Raw genomic sequence first — 19,038 nt, forward strand, 5'->3', positions numbered from 1 at the left:
GACCGAAGGGTAGTCAGACACCCCAGATACGTCTGACAGTATGTTATGATATGTTTGCGTGCTGGCTTGTTATGTTATATGCGATAGAGGTAGTAGGAGGGGGCCAGTCCCCAAGTTCGGTTGTAAGGACCGACGGGTAGGTCAGCACCCCAGAATGGCTTGACATGGGTAGGTCAGCACCCCAGAATGGCTTGACATGGGTAGGTTAGCACCCCAGAATGGCTTGACACGGGTAGGAAGGCACCCCATAATGGTCGCACGGGTAGTCGACACCCCAGAATGGTCGTACCGGGTAGTCAGGCACCCCAGAATAGCCTGGAAGTATGTATGTTATGTGTTGTATGGTATGTGGTATGATGAGGGAACTCACTAAGCTTTGTGCTTACAATTTACAGTTTTGGTTTCAGGTACATCTTCATCGAAGGGGAAGGAGCTGGCTCGGTAGCGGCACATCATGCACACACATTGGTTTCCACATTTACTAGATGCCCTTGGGATTTATACTCTGATGTTTCGATTGGTTGTATGACTTGTCTTTTGAACATGGTTTATGATGTGATGTAGTTTGGTCAAACAATATTTTATCTATTAACATTTTGTAAAAGTAATGTTTTTAAAAACGAAAATTTTGGCCTGCATTTTTGGGATGTTACAGATATCTTGGGCCCCTCGATGAGTTGGTGTCGACTTATGTGTCGGGCCCGGTCAAGACTAAATTGATGTGTTCGATTAACTTCTTTATCATTGCAAATCAGAAATCGGGAAACAAACTATTGGAAAATGAGAATGATTTTGTTCCATGTCATTTGTTCACATGATATTTTGTAGAATGGAGGATTATATGATCGCTTATCTTAGGACATACAACTGACTAGGTCAGAGTTCGATAAAAAAAAAGCTATGAGAGCTACGATTGCTTATCAGTTTTCGAAGTCATACTTGCAACTATAGTTATTATACTTATCCAAGTGGGAGACTGTTGGATTAGGTGTCTAAGCCCATAACTATAACTACTATGTACTTGAATTGGTAGTGGCATGATCCTTTTGGGTTGCCTTCATACTTGCAACTGGACATGATGATAACTGAGGAGGAGGAAGGATTTATTATTTGATTAATAAATTGGAATAAATGATCTATTAATATGTTATGGAAAAAATATATTAGTTAGTAATCATATTATTAATTAAAATTTAATCAAAAATTAATTTGGAATTAATTAAAAGTGTAGGTACTAAAACTGCAATTGTTTAATAGTTGAGCAAAAGGGTCAAGAACCTTCCTAGGGAAGGTAGTGGACGAAACTGATGATATATGTAAGATTATTCTAGAATTTCTAAAATATCTTATCATATATGGATAACCAAATGAGGTGGATAATTACCATATTTGATATTATAATTATCCATAACATCCTTGGTGCATTTATAAATAGAGTCCTTAAGCATGAGAATTTCGGTTACTCTTTGGAACAATAAAGAACCAAAAAACTAATCTCCTCCTCTCTCATATCATTCTCTTTCATTGTGTGTTTGTGAACCATTAGAGATGTTACACTTGTGACACTAAGTTCTCAAGCTCAAGATCTACAAGGGAATAATTTTTATTACAATATAACAATCAAGGTATGTAACCAAACCCTAGTTTTATATATATATATATATATATATATCAAAAATTATAGTTACATCCTAGGGTTGCATGTTTAATTATAGAAAACCTAGATCCACAGCGTCAGGGTTGCATGCACACATAAGAATTGTTGTTATGCTCAAAACCCATCATTGTTGTGGCTAGAGCTTGAAGATCTAGAGCCTTCGTCGCATTTGCAAGCTTTTGGAGGTATAAAGCTCTTACCTTTATGTTTCTAGCTTATCTAGTTGAGTTTTTCATGTTTTTGGTCCCATGGTATGGTTCTTGTAAGCAAAAGCTAATACAAAGCTCAAGTTTATCACTTTATGCTGTTTTTGAGGATCTCGTGTCATAAAAATGAGGTCTTTGTTGCTATATCTCATTCATGCAAGAGTTTGAGGTTATTAAAGAGTGTTATTGACTTAGGGTTTGGTTTTGGGATCTATTAAGCCATGCAAAAGCTTAAAGTTATTGACTTTATCAGTTAAGACCTTCTGCGATATGGACCTTTAGTGTTTAGGTATTAGGAGCTTAAAAGGTGGTTTTTGACAACAGAGGATCACACAGGTCGTAATCTCTAGGTACACATGACGTAACAGTTTTAGCCCTAAATCCTTTTTTGTTGAAGCTCAATACGTTGGGTGTAAGGAAGGAGTGCGCATGACGTACTCCCAGATGTGTTCTTGGGACATTTTTGGGCCTTGGGCCATATTTGGGTGGGTCCAGTTTGGAAATGTAAAATTGACTTTTACCCTAGTGAGAGAGAATATGAAATGGACCTTTTATTATGGGCTAATACCCTGATTATTAATTAAGGTTTATTTTGGATATGTTCGGTGTGAGGAACCTTTGTAGCAGCAGCTCGAGTGTGTGATTTGTTTATCATCCGATTGAGGTGAGTATTCTCACTATACTATGTAGGATGCTAGTTGTCATTGTGATACTTTCATGGAAGACCTTAAGGTATCCCGTTATATTTGTATGAAAAAATATGGGGGTAGCCCATGGCAAATGCATGAAAGACTATAGGGGTATCCCATATCACTTGGATGTTAGACCATAGGGTTAGCTTATGGCATTTCAAGGAAATACTATAGGGGTAACCCATGACACTTGATTGTAAGACCCTGGGGATAACCCATGACATTCCCAGGAAAAGACCATGGAGGTAGCCCACGACACTTGTATGCTAGACCATGGGGTAGCTCATGGTAATGTATGTATGTTATATGGTATTTTGAGGAACTCATTAACCTTTGTGCTTATGGTTTATGTTTTAAATGTTTTTAGGTACTTCTGGTTCGAAAGGTAAGGGTCTGGCATGATGGCACAACATCTATCAGTGTTCTGCATTTTATGATTTTGGATTGTACTTTGATAACTATTTTCTACATTGACATACTTTATGATGGGCTTTGAGCATAACAACATCCTATGTGATCAAACAACCCTAATTGATTTTGTAACTCTTGGGTTTCAGGGCTAAGCATTTTAGATGATGTAATAGTCTAGGTCAACTATTGTAACTCTTTTTGAAGTAATAAAGATGAAATATTTGAGTATTATGTGAATTATGTGAATTTATGTGTATTATACTTAATTATAAAGGTATAATTAATAGAGAATAAAAATAAGCGTCAAAATTAAAATGTGAGATAAGCCCAATAACTTTACATAAAGTTTTAGTGGTCAAAATAAGGACTCCGGGGATATAAATAATGCCGAAATCCGAGTTATAATGAAGAAGTTATGACCCGTCGAAGTTTTGCGACGGAACCGACACAACACCGGGAAGACGTAAATAGTGAATTATGATAGAGTGACTTTTAGCCTTAGTGATCTAAATGAAATTCGTAGAATATATTAACCTGAGAGCATCCATAAAAAAGAACGCCCAAATCTGACTTCGTATGAGGAAGTTATGATTTTTCTAAGATTTAGCCTAGCAATGCACGGCCCGAAACTCGAATTTTAGTTCGAGCGGTTTTTGGCTTACGCGACCTAAATGAGAGTTGAAGATCTCATTAATAGAAACTCAACGATAAAAAGACAGATGAAAACAGAGTCTGTATGAAGGAGTTACGAATTTTTCACGGTCATTTAACAGTCTAATCTCCTCCTACTGTTAAATTTAAGATCGGTCAAGAATTAGCCGACGGAGTCAAAATGAAAGTTGTAGATCTTATTTTTACCTTTGCATGAATATAAAGAATGTCAAAACGGAGCTCGTATGCGAAAGTTATGAATTTTTGAAAATCGGCTGATTTCCACCCTATGTGCGATGCCACGTATTAGCACCAGGCTGTGCCTGGCTGTACCCAGTTGGCCACGACGTGGGAGCCTCTTCAGCCTCCTATAAATAGAGACACCCCTATCCTTCATTCTTCACACCTTAGCCTTAGCCTTTCATTCCTCTCTCTATACTCTCTCTCTCTCTAAGCCCTAACCCCCCCTCCCCCCCCCCCCCCCCCCCCGAAAAGCCTAGGGAACCCCCCTAGCACGACGCGGAAACCCTGGAGTGCCCAATGGCCCCGAGAGAAGAGCCTTTCGGCTCGGAAATGCTGTAAGTGAGATATGCCTAACCTATCTTTAGTATAGTTTATGTTTTAATATAGTAATGTTATTAGGAACTTATAATAAGTACTTGGGCTATTATTATGGGTTATATAAGTATTGTTTAATTCTTATATAATAGTAATAATAACTAGACTATTAATTAGTCTCGGTGAATATTAAACTAAACCCTAGTGGTAATGATACTAGGTTTTTGTCGAAGGAAATTGTTTTAAGAAGTAACGAAGCGCTATCTGAATTCAGAATCACCACCTTATCAGGTGAGTGCATAGTCACGTTCATCTTACACATAGATATGAAGTATTATATATAAATTACATGCTATGTGTGCATATTATCTGTATACTTGATGTCTATGCTGGATGAATGATTTTATATATGTTTCAAATGATTTAAACTGTATAAGTATTTTATATCTACAAAAATGTTGGGGTAAAACATGGGTAGATGTATTAAGATGATATGTGATAAATTGATGAGAGGTCTTGATGTTGTTGTTGTTGATTCTGTCATCTAGCGGAGTATGGATACGACCACGGACTCTTCTGGACAGTCTGGTGGAACGCTAGCAGGCTCGCAGCATGTAGGTGTTTGTGAAAGACGTGTTCATCGGTGTACTCCATCCCCCACATGGTTGCCTTAAGGACATTTATTGCTGAGGAATCCCCTTAGTATTAGTGTCCATCCTGATGTTCATCCTTAGTCTAGGTCCCTTATGATATGTGTTTTAGGGACGTAATGTGAGGATAACGGGAACGGGTAATCGGATTATTATTGTTTGTTGAAATTAATAAACTTATTTATTGTGGGCTGAAACCCCTATGTGCTCACCAGGCTCCCAAACCTGACCCACTCAGTTTCATGTATTACAGGTAGTGGCGCTCGAGCATAGATGAGATGTTTTGGATGAGGGATTACGGATATAGGCATGTAGATATAAAATAATGTAGTAAGACTTATATTGTATTGTTTATACTTTTGATTTGTATCGAACATGACATCCTGAGTCTTTTTAATGAAATACATTTCTACGGAAATGCTTTGATAAATCTTTATCTTATTTTGTTTTTAGGAACAAATTCCGCAACTCTTTTATTTAAAATGTTACTCTGATTTTTAAACAAAGTATAAACAAATCGGTCTTTTCTGGCCGTGAAAATGGGGATGTCACAGTTAGTATCAGAGCATTAGTTTATGCCTTATATGTTGTCATTTGTTCGGATCTATGGTCTGTTGTCGACCGGATCTGAACTAAAAGTACGACTACGATATTAGAACTTGCATATAAACGTTTCGGAGGGATAAGGATGATTTAAGCGTCTATCCTAAATAAAGGATCTGAATTCACCTCATTCGGTGTATAGATCAAAATGGCAAGAACGCGCAGTGAAGTTGGGAATGCAAATAGAAACAGAAATCAACCACCTGTGATTAAACAAATATCGGTTGTGGTGGCCGCTCTTAAGCCAATAATGATGGCTGGAGTACAAGCGATGATCCAAATGATGTTGGATCCTCAAATGAAGGAAACCATGCGTTTACTCCAATAAAATCGAGAGGAAGCTACCATACCGATCGAACAGCCTGAACTGAATGACGGGCAGTCAGAAGGAGGTAACTACAGTGGAAATCTTGGTCAAGCCAACCGACCAATAATTCGTTGAGACAACCAAGATGGTGGAAATGACACGCGTGGATGCAAGTACAAGGATTTCATAGCATCCAAACCACCAATAGTTCGTCGAGACAACCAGGATGGTGGAAATGACTGTATATATATATATATATGTGTGTGTGTGTGTGTATGTATGTATGTATGTGTGTACGTATATATATATATATATATATATATATATATATATATATATATATATATATATATATATATATATGGGCTCGTTTAAGTTCGTTTAGGCTCGTGAGCCCATTAACTGAAGCTCGGCTTGAGCTCGTTTAATAAACAAGCCTCATGTTTAGGCTTGAGCTCGTTTAATAAACGAGCCTCATGTTTAGGCTCGAGCTCGGCTCAGGCTCGTTTAATTCGATCTCGAGTCGAGCTTTTAACGAGTCGATCCCGAGTAGCTCACAAGTAGCTCGACTCACTTACACCCCTACCTAATACTAGCATACAATTTTTTAAATTCAATATGAAACTAGGGTTAGAATGTTACCTTGCTTGTTATCTCTTAATAACAAGGATTCCACGGATGATCTTGACTCTTGAAAGCTTAGTTCCACAAGTGTTGCACCTCTAATGGAGTCACAAACACCAAAAGCAAAGGATGAGTGAGAGAGTGGCAGAAATCCGGCTATGGTTGCTAGGGTTTTCAGGTGGAAACTCGAATTCCTTGTTTTGCCTCTAAGCAACCCATGGACACTCCTTCTAGAAGGCCTTGGACAATTTCTACAGGGCCTCCTAGAAGATACTATTATATTCTAGTGAGTCGTGATAACCATACTAATATGACGGAATGTCTGTCTTAACGTTCTTCATGCTTTGATTTTGTTGAAGGCATTTGTCACCCTAGAGTGGTCTGTCTAGCTGTAGCGAACATCAAAGGTATGGGGTGTCAACCCTGTATAGATCTATACACAAATTCTCGCTCTCCCTCTAGGAGACTCTGGTTATAACTCTTACAAGACTTTAAACGTACACTATTATATAGGTAAGGTGAAGATGCGTCTGACTAGAATACTAATAGATATTTATGCAAATAGTTGAAATTCGTTATTTATTTTATAAATAACAATAGTTGTACTCGTTGACTAGATGAGTTGTTTCATTTTATAACCTTAGTTGTGCTCGCTGACTAGGTGATTCGTTTCGTTTCGTTTCATTTATTGAAAATAATCTACTTTGAATCATATATATCAAAAATGACTCAACACTATCGATGTTGGCAAAAGTGACCCTTCTTTTTATAAATTATCAAATAAAACCCATATTTGTTAAAAGTATTATGAGTGATCCAAAAATACGAGAATTGTTGAAAATGGCCCAGTTCTTCTAAAATACTTGTTTTAGAGTTGTTTTTAAGAAAATGTTCAAAATGACCCTTATTTATCAAATAGATCCATTTTTGGCCCATTTTAATGGAAATATTCATTAATGGCTCAAATTCATCCTATATTTCAAAATGGCCCTATATATATTTATGGCCGAAAATGGTCCAAAGTAATATAAATTTTCATGATTTTACATCTACCAAAATTGTATGCCAACAGCTTTGTTTAAGCAAAATTTGTAGCAATTTCCTTGTGGTTCTTGACATAAGGCTTTATGAATTAGTTCATAGTTCAAATAAACACTAGTTTTTGTTTCAAATTAATAAATAAGATGTGGAATATAGTCCAAACTCTTGATACTTAACCAAAATCTTGATTTTTTGGACTATTTTTATGGAGTTCCATAACCTTATGTACTTATAACATAACATACATGCATAACAAGCAAATATATTAAGATTTAAACAAGACTTTGACTTGTATCCTCCCCCAAAACAATGAAAACTCGAAAAATAAGGGTATGAAGCCCACCTTGGGTAGAAGATAATATAGTTGAAGAGATGAGGTGAGAAATTGGAGCCTAAAACACTTGAAGTGTTGGATGAATCTCTTGAGGGTTTTTGCTAGCATAAGGCTATGAACACATAAGTTTATATGTGAGTAGAAGATTTACAATAACTAAATGTATGAATCATTTACTAATCATAAATTACTTACCAAATATTAGGAAGATTTGTGAAGAAATAGCTTCTGGACTTGGCTTGAACTCTTGAGAGTGTTCACGGAGGTTTCACAGAAAGTGAAATGAGTTTGTGAAATGAGAAATGGGGTTTACGCCCCTTTGTATGGGGATAAGAATTTGATGGGATGTTTACTTGGATTACTATTGGGTAAAGCATGCATGACAACTGTAAATATCTTGGGAATCAAGGGGTTTCATGGTCTAAATGGATTTAGACCATGGTTTACACTCCAAGGGAGTTCAACCAAAGGGTTTATAGCCAAATGGTGGCCCCTTATGGGGTTTACGACCTAAAGGTTGCCTAGGATGGTGTTCATGGTCAAAGTTTTGGAGTCCTTATAATGTTTACGCCTTAGGTTCTTCCTAGGGAAGTAGTGTTTACGCCCCAAATGAGTTTTCCCTTTAGTGTTTACAGCCAAATGAAGGTCCACCAAGGTGGTTCACGGCCAAAAGCTCCCTAGGATGGTGTTCACGGCCACTTTTTAGTTTCTAGGGTAGTTCACGGCCACACATGCCTTAATGAAAAGGATTTATGGTCTTAGATGATATTCTTCAGTGCATATATGTATTGGATAATTTCTATAAATAGGAATATGTTTCTTGTGCTTAGAAAGCTAAAAGTGATAGCCTTCAAGTTCAAGCATTCAAGTTTGCAACATAACACGAGTTCTTATATCTATATCAAGTGATTCTTAATCCAATCCATTCATCTAGTTTTGCCTTGATAAACTTGTTTACTTTCAAGAGGTTACCTTATATGTGGTTCTCAAGGTGTATACTTTCATACACATACACTTATGCCTTAATGGTTTACAAGATTTTTCAGTGTAATAGGGTTGCAAATTTAGACCTTGCCTGGTCCAAATAGTTCGGGTTGTCACAACTCTTTGAGTTCCTTCAGTGTTCAGAAAACCGGGAAAAACCCCAGTCAACTCGTCAAGTTCGCTTAGTCTCTAGAAGACGAAAAAACTAGATCCAACTCGTCGAGTTGGCAGAGCAACTCGTCGAGTTTTCCTAGCCTTAATGAATTAAGACACTTCTAAGCATAAACCAAAGCCCCAAACTATAGATCTGGTCCCTTAGGACTAAAATACCACGTAAAGCTGCTAGCTTTACGTTCATGCATGGCATCAAGAGGGCTAAAACACTCAAATAAGGCTTATCAAGGGACTTAGGACATGAAGGAGGACCAAGACCTGATAAAGTTGGCAACTTTAAGTCTGGAGGCCATGAAATGTCCAGATTCGAAGTCTTAGCTTCATGACATGCTCAAATCCAATATTGACCCCAAAATAAGCTAATAAGGGCCATAAACTTTCAAATGAAGAGATCTAGCAAAATGATTGTCAAGGTATCGACTTTATACCTCCAAGTGGCTACAACAACACTAAAAATCCAGGATCTAAAGCTTCTCCCTTCAACTTTGCACCACCAACTTCAAGCTCCTTTAAGAAAGCACCAAAGAATACTCTTTAAGCTCACACACACACACACACACACACTCAAAATAGGGAAAGTGGCACGGTTAGGGTTTTCTCTGGACTGAGGGGACGATGAGGGAGACCAACCATGAGAGTTAAGGCCTTTAAATAGGGTACAAAACCCTAAAAATTAGGGTTTCATCTTTAGCCTTCAACTCGTCGAGTTGGGACCTTCAACCTCGTCGAGTAGGTCTTATAATTCACGCGGCCATCTTAGTTTCTACACGACAAGTTGGGGCCTCCCAACTCGTCGAGTAGGCTTTCTAAACTGCATAAAATTCCTAGAACTTCATTCCTGGAAATCGGGATGTTACATAGTTTTACCAAACGTCATTTTTTATCAGTTAACTTTTCAGCTATCAGCTAGCTTTTTATTTAACAACTAGCTTTTCAGCTATCAGCCAACTTTTCAGCTAACAGCTAGCTTTTCAGCTAGTACACCAAACATAGCCTTATAATGCTTATAGAGGGTCTAGAATGTGGAAAATTTAGCCGGACAAAGCTCATCCAAGCACCAAGAGCATCATTCTTCAATAAGAAATCCAAAAGCTCACATAATGGCTCACCAATACACACACAAGGCTAGGGTTTGCATTTGAGGGAATGGAGTTTGAGATTAAAGAAAAGCCTAAGCATCACATTCCTTAAATAGGGATCAAGGCCTAACACCTAGGATTTCGGGTTGTGATGGCTTCGTGTCGCGGCCAACATAAGGTTGCATCATTACTTAATGACATGGCACGTGCCACGACCAATAAGGGAATAGCTGTGTGGTGCAAGATAGGGTTAGGTTTGGGTTTGTGGCGTAAGATGCGATTAGGTTTGTAAAATTGATCGGGAAAAGTTATGAAATTATTGATCATGTTGGGGGTAACATTTCACATAACCACGAGATAGTGTTGTTGAACATTTTGATTTTGAAATTATAGGGTAGTAAATAGATCATCAATGCGGGGACAATAAACCGGAATCAGCATATCAAAAGGGAAAGTATTTCTAGTTTGTGTTCTTAAATTAGAAACACCGGATTTTGGCTGGGGTAGTTGGAATTTTTATCTTTATATGAGGTTCCTTTGAACATCCTTTGTTAGTGTTCCGCTCATGAATTTCATTTCATTTCCTGCCAACCATACCCGTAATCCTAAAACATTTTACAAACACAAGTCTGTAACAAACTCTACACTACATAACCTTCAGTTGCAAATTCAATCAACTAACCCTAAACAATCATATAAACCAATCTATAATGGAATTAAAAAAATAGATGATAACAACAACGCCAAGACTTAAACCTGAGACCTCACTTATGGATCCTCAGCATACATTCAAGCATAAAAAACTAATACATATACATCCACATAAAATCATCCACTTGAACATCAAATCGTGATACATATTGAAAAACATTCATAATCCATAAACGATTCTCGTATTCTCATTTATCGAAACATTAACATATACAATAGCAAATCCAACTAGCCATTAAGGTTGCGAAAGAGCTCAGGAAGATGAGCGTTTGTGAGCTTTGTACGTTTACTAATCTCAGTCTTCTTCTTCTTTTGTTTTGGTTTGTTATAAATATTACCATTTTGTGCCATGACTCTTCTTTTCGCAGTGTTGGTTGCAGGCTTCATTCCGTTCTTCTGTAGGTCCCGCTCAATGTCCAGCATGTCACGTGGCAGTTCAATTGACCTGAATAACTGTTTCAATTCATCATCAACTTTGATTGGGACACGTGGATCATTAGGGTAGGCTATGTCTTCTTGTGAGTCAAAGTTTGATAGAAGCCATATCTGTCTTGCAGCTTTCAAGGCCTAAAAGTCAATCATCACGGAGTTCATTAGGAATTATAAATATTTTATTTTATTATAAAGTTACATTTTTTACAATTTTGGTCCTTAGATGAGGTTCTTGTAATGTTTTTGTCCTTGTTCCAAGTAAAGTTTCTATTTTTGGTCCCTAGGTATGGCTGGTTTTTACAAATTTGGTCCCAAAAATGAACTTTTTACATGGAAAAGGGATCAAAAATGTTGCAAAAACATCAAATAAAGACAAAATTGCAAGAGAACAGTTTTTGGGACCAAAATTGGAAAAATAAACTACATGCAGGGACCAAACATGTAATTTTATCTTTATTTTATACTTGGTCCCTAAATATAGCTATTATTGCAGTTTTAGTCCCAAAAAGTTATCTCTTGCAATTTGGTCCTTATTTAAAATTCTTGTTATATTTTTTTGTTTTTGTTCAAAGAAAAATGACTGTTTTCTGTCCCTGAGTTTGCAATTTTGGTCCCAAAAATAGTCATAATACTTAGAACAGGGACCAAAAATGTTATCAAAACCTCAAATAAGGACAAAAATTGCAAAAATCAGGTATACCCAGGGACCAAAAAGGTAATTTTGGAGGTTGGAAAGGAAATACCTGTAAATCATCCATGACAGTTGGATAAGCATCCTTAAGATCAGCAACAGCAATTCCTTCTGCAAATGTCCGAATTAAACGGAGTAGTTCTTTTTGGTCTCTCACATTATGCTTCGACTGTAGATAAAAAAAAAATTAAAAACTTTATTTCAGTAAATTGCATCAAAGTACTTTTTGGAATTACAAAAATAATGTCATAAAAAGATTAGGATTATTACCTTGTAAGAGAAGCGTTTTCCTTCATAACTAACTTTTGGATTTTTTGTTAAACTCTCAAACACAGCTCTGTTGCCTTTCACATCAACATAACATGCTTCATTTATTTGCTCTGCTGTGAATGATTGCCTTGACTGTATATATATACACAATGAAATTAATTTAAAGCTACGGAATCTGACTTAGATTGTAAATATCACACAAATACTATGAATTTCTGGTCAATAGAAATCACTTGAATGGCTTAAGTAAAACAGTAAGAAGCAAATGAGGCAGCAGGAAGCAATCCTAACTATGAATTCGCCAAGAAAAAATACTTTGAATTATATAAGTATTATACAGCTTTAACATCTTTTCTTCTATGTAGTCAAAAGCTATTTTTCTCTTTGGTTTGGGACACCATAAGTAGCCTACATATTTCTCAAATCTCAAGAAAATATTTCCATCAACATGGTTCTTAAACCAATCTAATGATCTATAATGGTATACTGCCATACATGATAAATACATGAAAGATAACTATAACAACAAACTTAAGTAATACAAGAACAGGTAAGGTTTGTACCTCAAACAGCAGATCAATCACACGTTTGATCTGAGCTCCAACAGGGCCCTTCCTTATATTATTAATATGCTGCAACCTCTCTGTGTCATTAGAGAATTTAATTGGAGGAGAAGGTAATTTAGTCGAGGTGTTTGCAGGCACAACTCTAGGAGCAGGTGTTGTTGTCTTGGTGGTTGTTTTAGAACCTGCAGCAATGCTCTTTAGGGTTGATTGACATTTCTCTTGTTGCTTCTTGAACCTGTCCAGACTTTCTTTCAGTGACCCCATTTGGGCACTAGTTACTTCTTTACCAAACTACAGATACATCAAGAACGCGATTCAGTCGACCAAATTGAAACGAAACCTTCGTGAAATTGAAAAAGGAACACGAAATCGGAACTCAATATAGTTGAATTTTGAAAAAAGAAAACCATGATGTTTTCGTTTGAACATAATCGGATGATAAATTAGGTCAATAAATGAAACCCTCCCCACCTACAATCGCGCTTCTATCCCTTGATTGTCGTGTGAGTACGTCGATCAGATTATCACGACGACTTGCTGCTCCGACGATAAGCCACGACGACTGCCTTTCCGATTCCCTTTCCTCTCCGATCGATCTGCAGTTGCTGCGCTCCTTTCCTCTCTATTTTATATGTTTTTGTCTGAAATTGACAATAATGGAAAAGTAAGCCCTTATAGGCTTATATACTGTTTCGTTTTATTTTTACAAATTAAAAACGGTTATTTCAAAATTACATTACAACATTTTGATAGTATTTCACAGCTTTTTTTTTTTTTTTTTTTTTTTTTTAATTATTCACAGACTTCTAAAGAAATTAACAATTATACCCTTCATTTAATTTTAGAATATCACTAAATATTCAAAGACAACACCAAAGGGCAATGTTAAGCATGGAACTCCTTTATCATCTAAGTTGTTGGTCCTTCCTTTCAACCACAATCTCCGACGAAGCCCATCCTCTACGACAATCATTTTCACCTTAATATACTTTTTCCGTGATGCTCATTTCTATTAATAGGTACACTGGTCCAACTCCCCATTACATAACACATGTATATAAAGAAGAAGATAGCAATGAAGAGGGAAGAGAGGGTTGCATTAATAGGATGCAAACGATGCGGGCGAACAAGTTGTTGCCGACATCTGAAATGATGATGGTAAACACGAAAGCCACACTCATTCTCTTACTTATGTCTCTCACTTCCAACTTCGGTTTTCGATATGATGAATTATACGAGTCAATTCAATCAGAAATGTAAGAAAACAGAATGTAAATAATTTGTTTGACTAAACTGGCAAAAATGGTCTCTATATTTAGCTAAAAAAATGTCACTTTGGTCCAAAAGGATTTGGACTAGCATTACTGGTCCAAAATAATTTTTTTGTTCCAAGATCATTGTATGTATGAGTTCACATTTAACACTCTAAATGTGCATCTTGTACCAGGATCGTTCCAAACATATTTTGGGCCATGGGCACAAAAGAAAATTTTTGGACCTTAAAATGCACAAATGTCATCAAGTTTTTTGTAATAATTCAATAATTGAAAGAAATATCTGTATTGTCTTCTAAATATAATAATTTCCATAAAAAAAATTGGGTCCTTTTAAAAGATGGGTCCCGGATGTCAAAAGTCCCCATGGGACTCCAATACCGTACGGGACTAAATTTTTAAAAAAACTGGGAGCGGGGGTGGGAGTAGAATTAAACCCCGTTTATTTTCGGGACCGAGGTCGGGAGTTGGTATTTCCGTCCTGTACTCCCGTGGGGGGGCCCGGTTGTACATTTATGTAAAAAAAAATATGTATTTAATATAAAATACATATACAAAATAAATTTTCTTATTTTAGGTTTAGTGTAGGTTTCATTTTTCCGTTTTCCAATTAATGGATGTTGAAGATGTAGCGAATTAATGATATATTTTTGGACATGTAAGTACTCTATATTTGTAATGTTGGATTTGTCGTATTTTATATTTGTAAGTTGTTAGAATTGTCATTTTGTAATGTTGGATTCGTAATGTTAAATTTTTAATTTTTTAGTTTCTAAAAAAATAGGTTTTGAGCTTTTAAAGTTATTAAAAATAGTTTTTTAGCCTACAACAAAAGCTGTTTTTTAGCAAAAATAATCGAATTTTAAACCTATAAACCGGGGGGATTGGGGCGGGACCGAGGGTGATGGAGGTAACGTGGGGCGAGATCGGGGCTATGTAAACGAGGGATCCGGGGGTGGGACTAGGGGTGGGGGCAACAACTGATTTTAAGGGCGGGGGCGGGGAGGCGACTATTTCCGCTCCCGTTCACATCCCTAGCCTCGGACTATCGCCCACCCTCTGAGACGACCTGCATGTACCTCCAGTTTCGGATGGTAAACTGAAACTGATCTGTCTCGACAATAGTAATAGTTACATTAAAATATGCTATAACATTAAAATTACCAACAACAAAGAAGAAGGTGACGATAAATACATCACATTTACAATGATATTACTAGGTATTTTGTAAAAGGTGTTAATCTTAATCGGGACCAACTTTGGTATTTGAACAACTTTAGGTCCGAAAAGATAACTCTCATGAATATTGAGGGGGTTTCTTGTAAAATGAGAGGTGATATATAGATATGACTCGGGGTCGTTACTCGTTATCGGTCGTCATCTGCAATTGCAAACAGGAGCGACGACCATGGAAGACGAGAAGCTGAAGAACGAAGCAATGGAGATCCTGGGATTATGTCAAGTCTTGCCTCGTTTAGTCGTATTCGATCTCGATTACACTCTCTGGCCTTTCTACTGGTATATGAATATCTATAATCTTGCTTTCGTAATACGCCAACTTTCTATTTCATTGTTTGACTGTAAATTTTCGAGTATTGCCTTCTGTTTGATGAGTAAATCTAATTCTATGCAACTTACCTATAATCCAAGTAAACAGGAGTTTTTATTTTTGTGAGTGTGTTTAATTGCATATAGTTTATCTAAAGCTCAGTTAATTGTTCATGCTCCGATTTAATATCCTCACTTTAGGTCAACGAATTGTTAGCTTTTGTCATTTTATTGGAGAAATGTCCTATAGATTGAACATAATTTAGAAAGTAGTAGGAATTTATTTTTGCCTACCTGTTTCTAGAGACGTTTTCATGTAAACCTAACATCGGTTTTTTCATTTCATATCAATGGAAGGGATTTCTTCGAACTGTGATTCAGTTGGATGTAATTGGGCTGTTCATTTCATGAATGATAAGGTTTTAGGTACATTTACTTGAATGATTTGTTCATAGACATTCATAAAACCTTGGATTTTGCTCCATGGTGTGAATTCATTCATTACACAAGAAAGATTCATGATTACTAATGCCTAAGGCCAACTAGTTTACTGATTATACATATTTGTGATCATTTCTGTCAAATTCTTCAGTAACTCATGTTATATATAGATTATATAAACAGTTGATATTTTTTTTTGAATGTTAGTGAATGTCGATCCAAACGCGAGATGCCATATATGTATCCCCATTGTAAAGATATCTTAAATGCGCTAAAGGACAAGGGAGTTAGCATGGCTATTGCCTCCAGATCACCAACAAGAGACATAGCAGAGACTTTTATTGACAAATTGGGCATAAAGTCGATGTTTGTAGCGCAGGTTTGTGAATACTTTGATCCTTTTAAAATGCATTTGAATAAATAATAGCAAAAGATAAGACTTTTATTGGGTGATCATATTTAAACCAATGATTATGAATTCTGGTTATCAGTACTTCATACGCAGCCTGTTAAGAGTTAAGGATGATCGTAGACTTAACTACTTTTATGAGTATTTAGAAAAGTTTCATGAACAAAATGTTAATCAAGGGCAATTATGTCATTTCTGTTAGTGATTAGGGTTTAGGCCCAAGCCCTTTAGGGTTTAGATTAGGTCTCTTATGTAACCCTATTACAATTCCTTTGAATTATAGCAATTCCTTTTGATGTTTCAGGAGATCTTTTCCAGTTGGAGTCACAAAACAGAACATTTCAAGAAAATCCAACAAAAGACTCAAATCCCATTTGATAAGATGCTTTTCTTTGATGATGAAAATCGTAATATTGAAGCGGTAAAAATTCTTCCATTTACTCCCCTTATATTGAAATTCACACAATTCTTCAAATGTTGATAAGATTCAATACAAGAAATAGCAAGGTACTTTCATTGATTATTTTATTATAGCAATCTACTTTCATTTTTTCTTTTTAAAGCATTGTACTTTGAAAAATCTTATTTGCATTGGTTTAATTAGATAGATATTTTCAAAGTATAATGTCCTAATAAGAAGACTGATAAAATTACAATGTTATAATTGGGTAGATCTTTTAAAGTACAATGCCTTAATAAGAAATAAATAAAATTAGGATGTTACAATAAACAAATAAATGAAAGTACGTTGATATTTATATAGAACTAATAAATGAGCCCCCGCTTTGCAGCCGGTTTTTATGTGTTTTTGTTGTGTATTACCAGTGACATTTTACAAAGTTCAAACTTCAGGGGGTCAAAGTAACATTTAAAGAAAATAGAGGGGTGGAAAATGTATTTTTCAATGTAGAGGAGTAATAATCATATTGTATATATACTACGGATAAGCACGAAAGTGTAGAAAAAGAAGGGGTAATAGTGACATCTTACAAAGTTGAAGGTGGAGGGGGTGAAAGTGATATTTTAAAAGTAAAGGGATGAAAGATATCATTTTATAAAATAGAGAGGTTGCAAGTGACGGATTAACAAAGTTGAGGGATTAAAGTTGCACTTTACACATTGACAACTTGTACATTGTGCATTAAGAAGAGTTGACATTTTACAAAGTTGAAGGTGTAGGGGTGAAAGTGATATTTTTAAAAGTAAAGGAATGAAAAATATTATTTTACAAAATAGAGGGGTTGCAAGTGACGGATTATACAAAATTGAGTGATTAAAGTTGCATTTTATGCATTGACATACTTGTACATTGTGCATTAATAATTGCACTTTTAGCTACATTGCCTTTTTCTTACAAACAAAACTTACATTTTATATATATTTATAATCCATCATGCAGGTTTCAAAAATGGGGGTGACAAGTATTTTGGTGAATAATGGGGTGACTCTTGGAGCCTTTAGGCAAGGGCTTAATGAATTTTCTCAAGGTCCAACTCCAAGTTCATCAAAGAGGGATAAGAAAAAGTGAATAAAAACACTTTAAAAAAAAATACATCATTTGGATATTGTATCCATATTGTTTATGGTGATACAGATTTTTGAATTTGATTTGGATTTGATTTATGTATTAGAAAATGTTGTTTTACATATTCAATTGTAGTAGTAACTATTATTTGACCCATTGCACGATGATTTTTATAAAAGAATTATAATTTGAAAGATAAATGAGGAAGTCGTTAAAGTGAAAAAAAATATTTTTGGTTGGTTGGATATTTGCAACTTGGTCTGAAGGCATGCATCGATTATGCTTGGCTAAAATAGCTGGTAACTAAAAGATGGAAAGTAGGTATTTAAGGCAACCTAGTAATTTGTTATAATAGACGTTGAGCTTTTCTTTTAACCTTATTTGAAGTATCTTTTGAATTAGGTATTTTAACTTCGAGCTTTTAGATGAAGCTTTTTATATTAAATTGAGTTTTTTAGCTTCACGTTCTTAAAGCTCTCAAAAGCTTATTGCCAAACACCTTTTGCTTTTATATGACAACACATTTATTTTATGTTTTTGATTATATGTTTCTAAAAAATATAAACAAATAAAATAACCGGTGAATAAATAATTAGATACTTTGGTGATAATGTTAACATGTGATTATTAAAAAAATATTATTTTAATCAAATAAAACGTGAGACCTATATCCCTTATAATTATTGCAAAAATAACATATAGTTATTGGTTTTTTCAAATGTTATATGGGTAAAAGGGTTGTTTGATAACCTTTTAATGGAAATATTAAAACGTAACGTTTGAACAAGTTAGCATTTAGTGTGATTGATTTAGTTTGACCTCTGAACAAATCAAAAGCTCTAATGGCCTTTGAACGGTTAAGAAATCTTACTTCCTTTAAATCATTAAAAATTTGGTATCATTCAGCACTAAATGATTTAGGTAAAATGAAAAAAAAAAAAAAAAAAAAAAGACCGTAAGGGAACATGTGGTCTCTAAAATGCAATTAGCCTTGTTTGACTATATTTTGTTTTGGTTTGTGTGTATAGGAGTGGGATTAGGAAGTAAGTAATGATAAATGACATCATTCATATGTATATTTTAAAATATTCAAGAGTAAAATTGAGGGAACCAGGTGGCTAGAACTATATTTTGAAGATTGAAACAATTTATAGCCATATTTGACAACCAACTTTCAATAGCTAAAGTTTTTACTTTAAC

At 35.5% G+C, this 19,038-nt stretch overlaps 2 protein-coding genes across 2 annotated transcripts; one reads left to right on the forward strand and one right to left on the reverse strand.

Moving 5' to 3' along the window:
• Positions 1 to 10,718: 10,718 nt before the first annotated feature.
• Positions 10,719 to 13,289, reverse strand: LOC145005925 (transcription initiation factor IIE subunit beta-like). Its single transcript, XM_078965031.1, has 5 exons — positions 13,113 to 13,289; positions 12,639 to 12,932; positions 12,076 to 12,207; positions 11,858 to 11,974; positions 10,719 to 11,249 (listed from the first exon to the last, which is right to left on the reverse strand). The coding sequence occupies exons 2-5, from the start codon at positions 12,903 to 12,905 to the stop codon at positions 10,911 to 10,913; spliced, it is 855 nt and encodes a 284-aa protein (XP_078821157.1). The 5' UTR covers positions 12,906 to 12,932; positions 13,113 to 13,289; the 3' UTR covers positions 10,719 to 10,910.
• Positions 13,290 to 15,293: 2,004 nt separating this feature from the next.
• Positions 15,294 to 17,994, forward strand: LOC145006446 (Haloacid dehalogenase-like hydrolase (HAD) superfamily protein). Its single transcript, XM_078965532.1, has 4 exons — positions 15,294 to 15,433; positions 16,112 to 16,283; positions 16,618 to 16,734; positions 17,713 to 17,994. Exons 1-4 carry the CDS (start codon positions 15,324 to 15,326, stop codon positions 17,839 to 17,841), a joined length of 528 nt encoding a protein of 175 aa, XP_078821658.1. The 5' UTR covers positions 15,294 to 15,323; the 3' UTR covers positions 17,842 to 17,994.
• The last annotated feature ends 1,044 nt before the right edge of the window (positions 17,995 to 19,038 follow it).

Source organism: Lactuca saligna, chromosome 7, assembly GCF_052625555.1.
Source record: "Lactuca saligna cultivar CGN05327 chromosome 7, ASM5262555v1, whole genome shotgun sequence".
Taxonomy (NCBI): domain Eukaryota; kingdom Viridiplantae; phylum Streptophyta; class Magnoliopsida; order Asterales; family Asteraceae; genus Lactuca; species Lactuca saligna.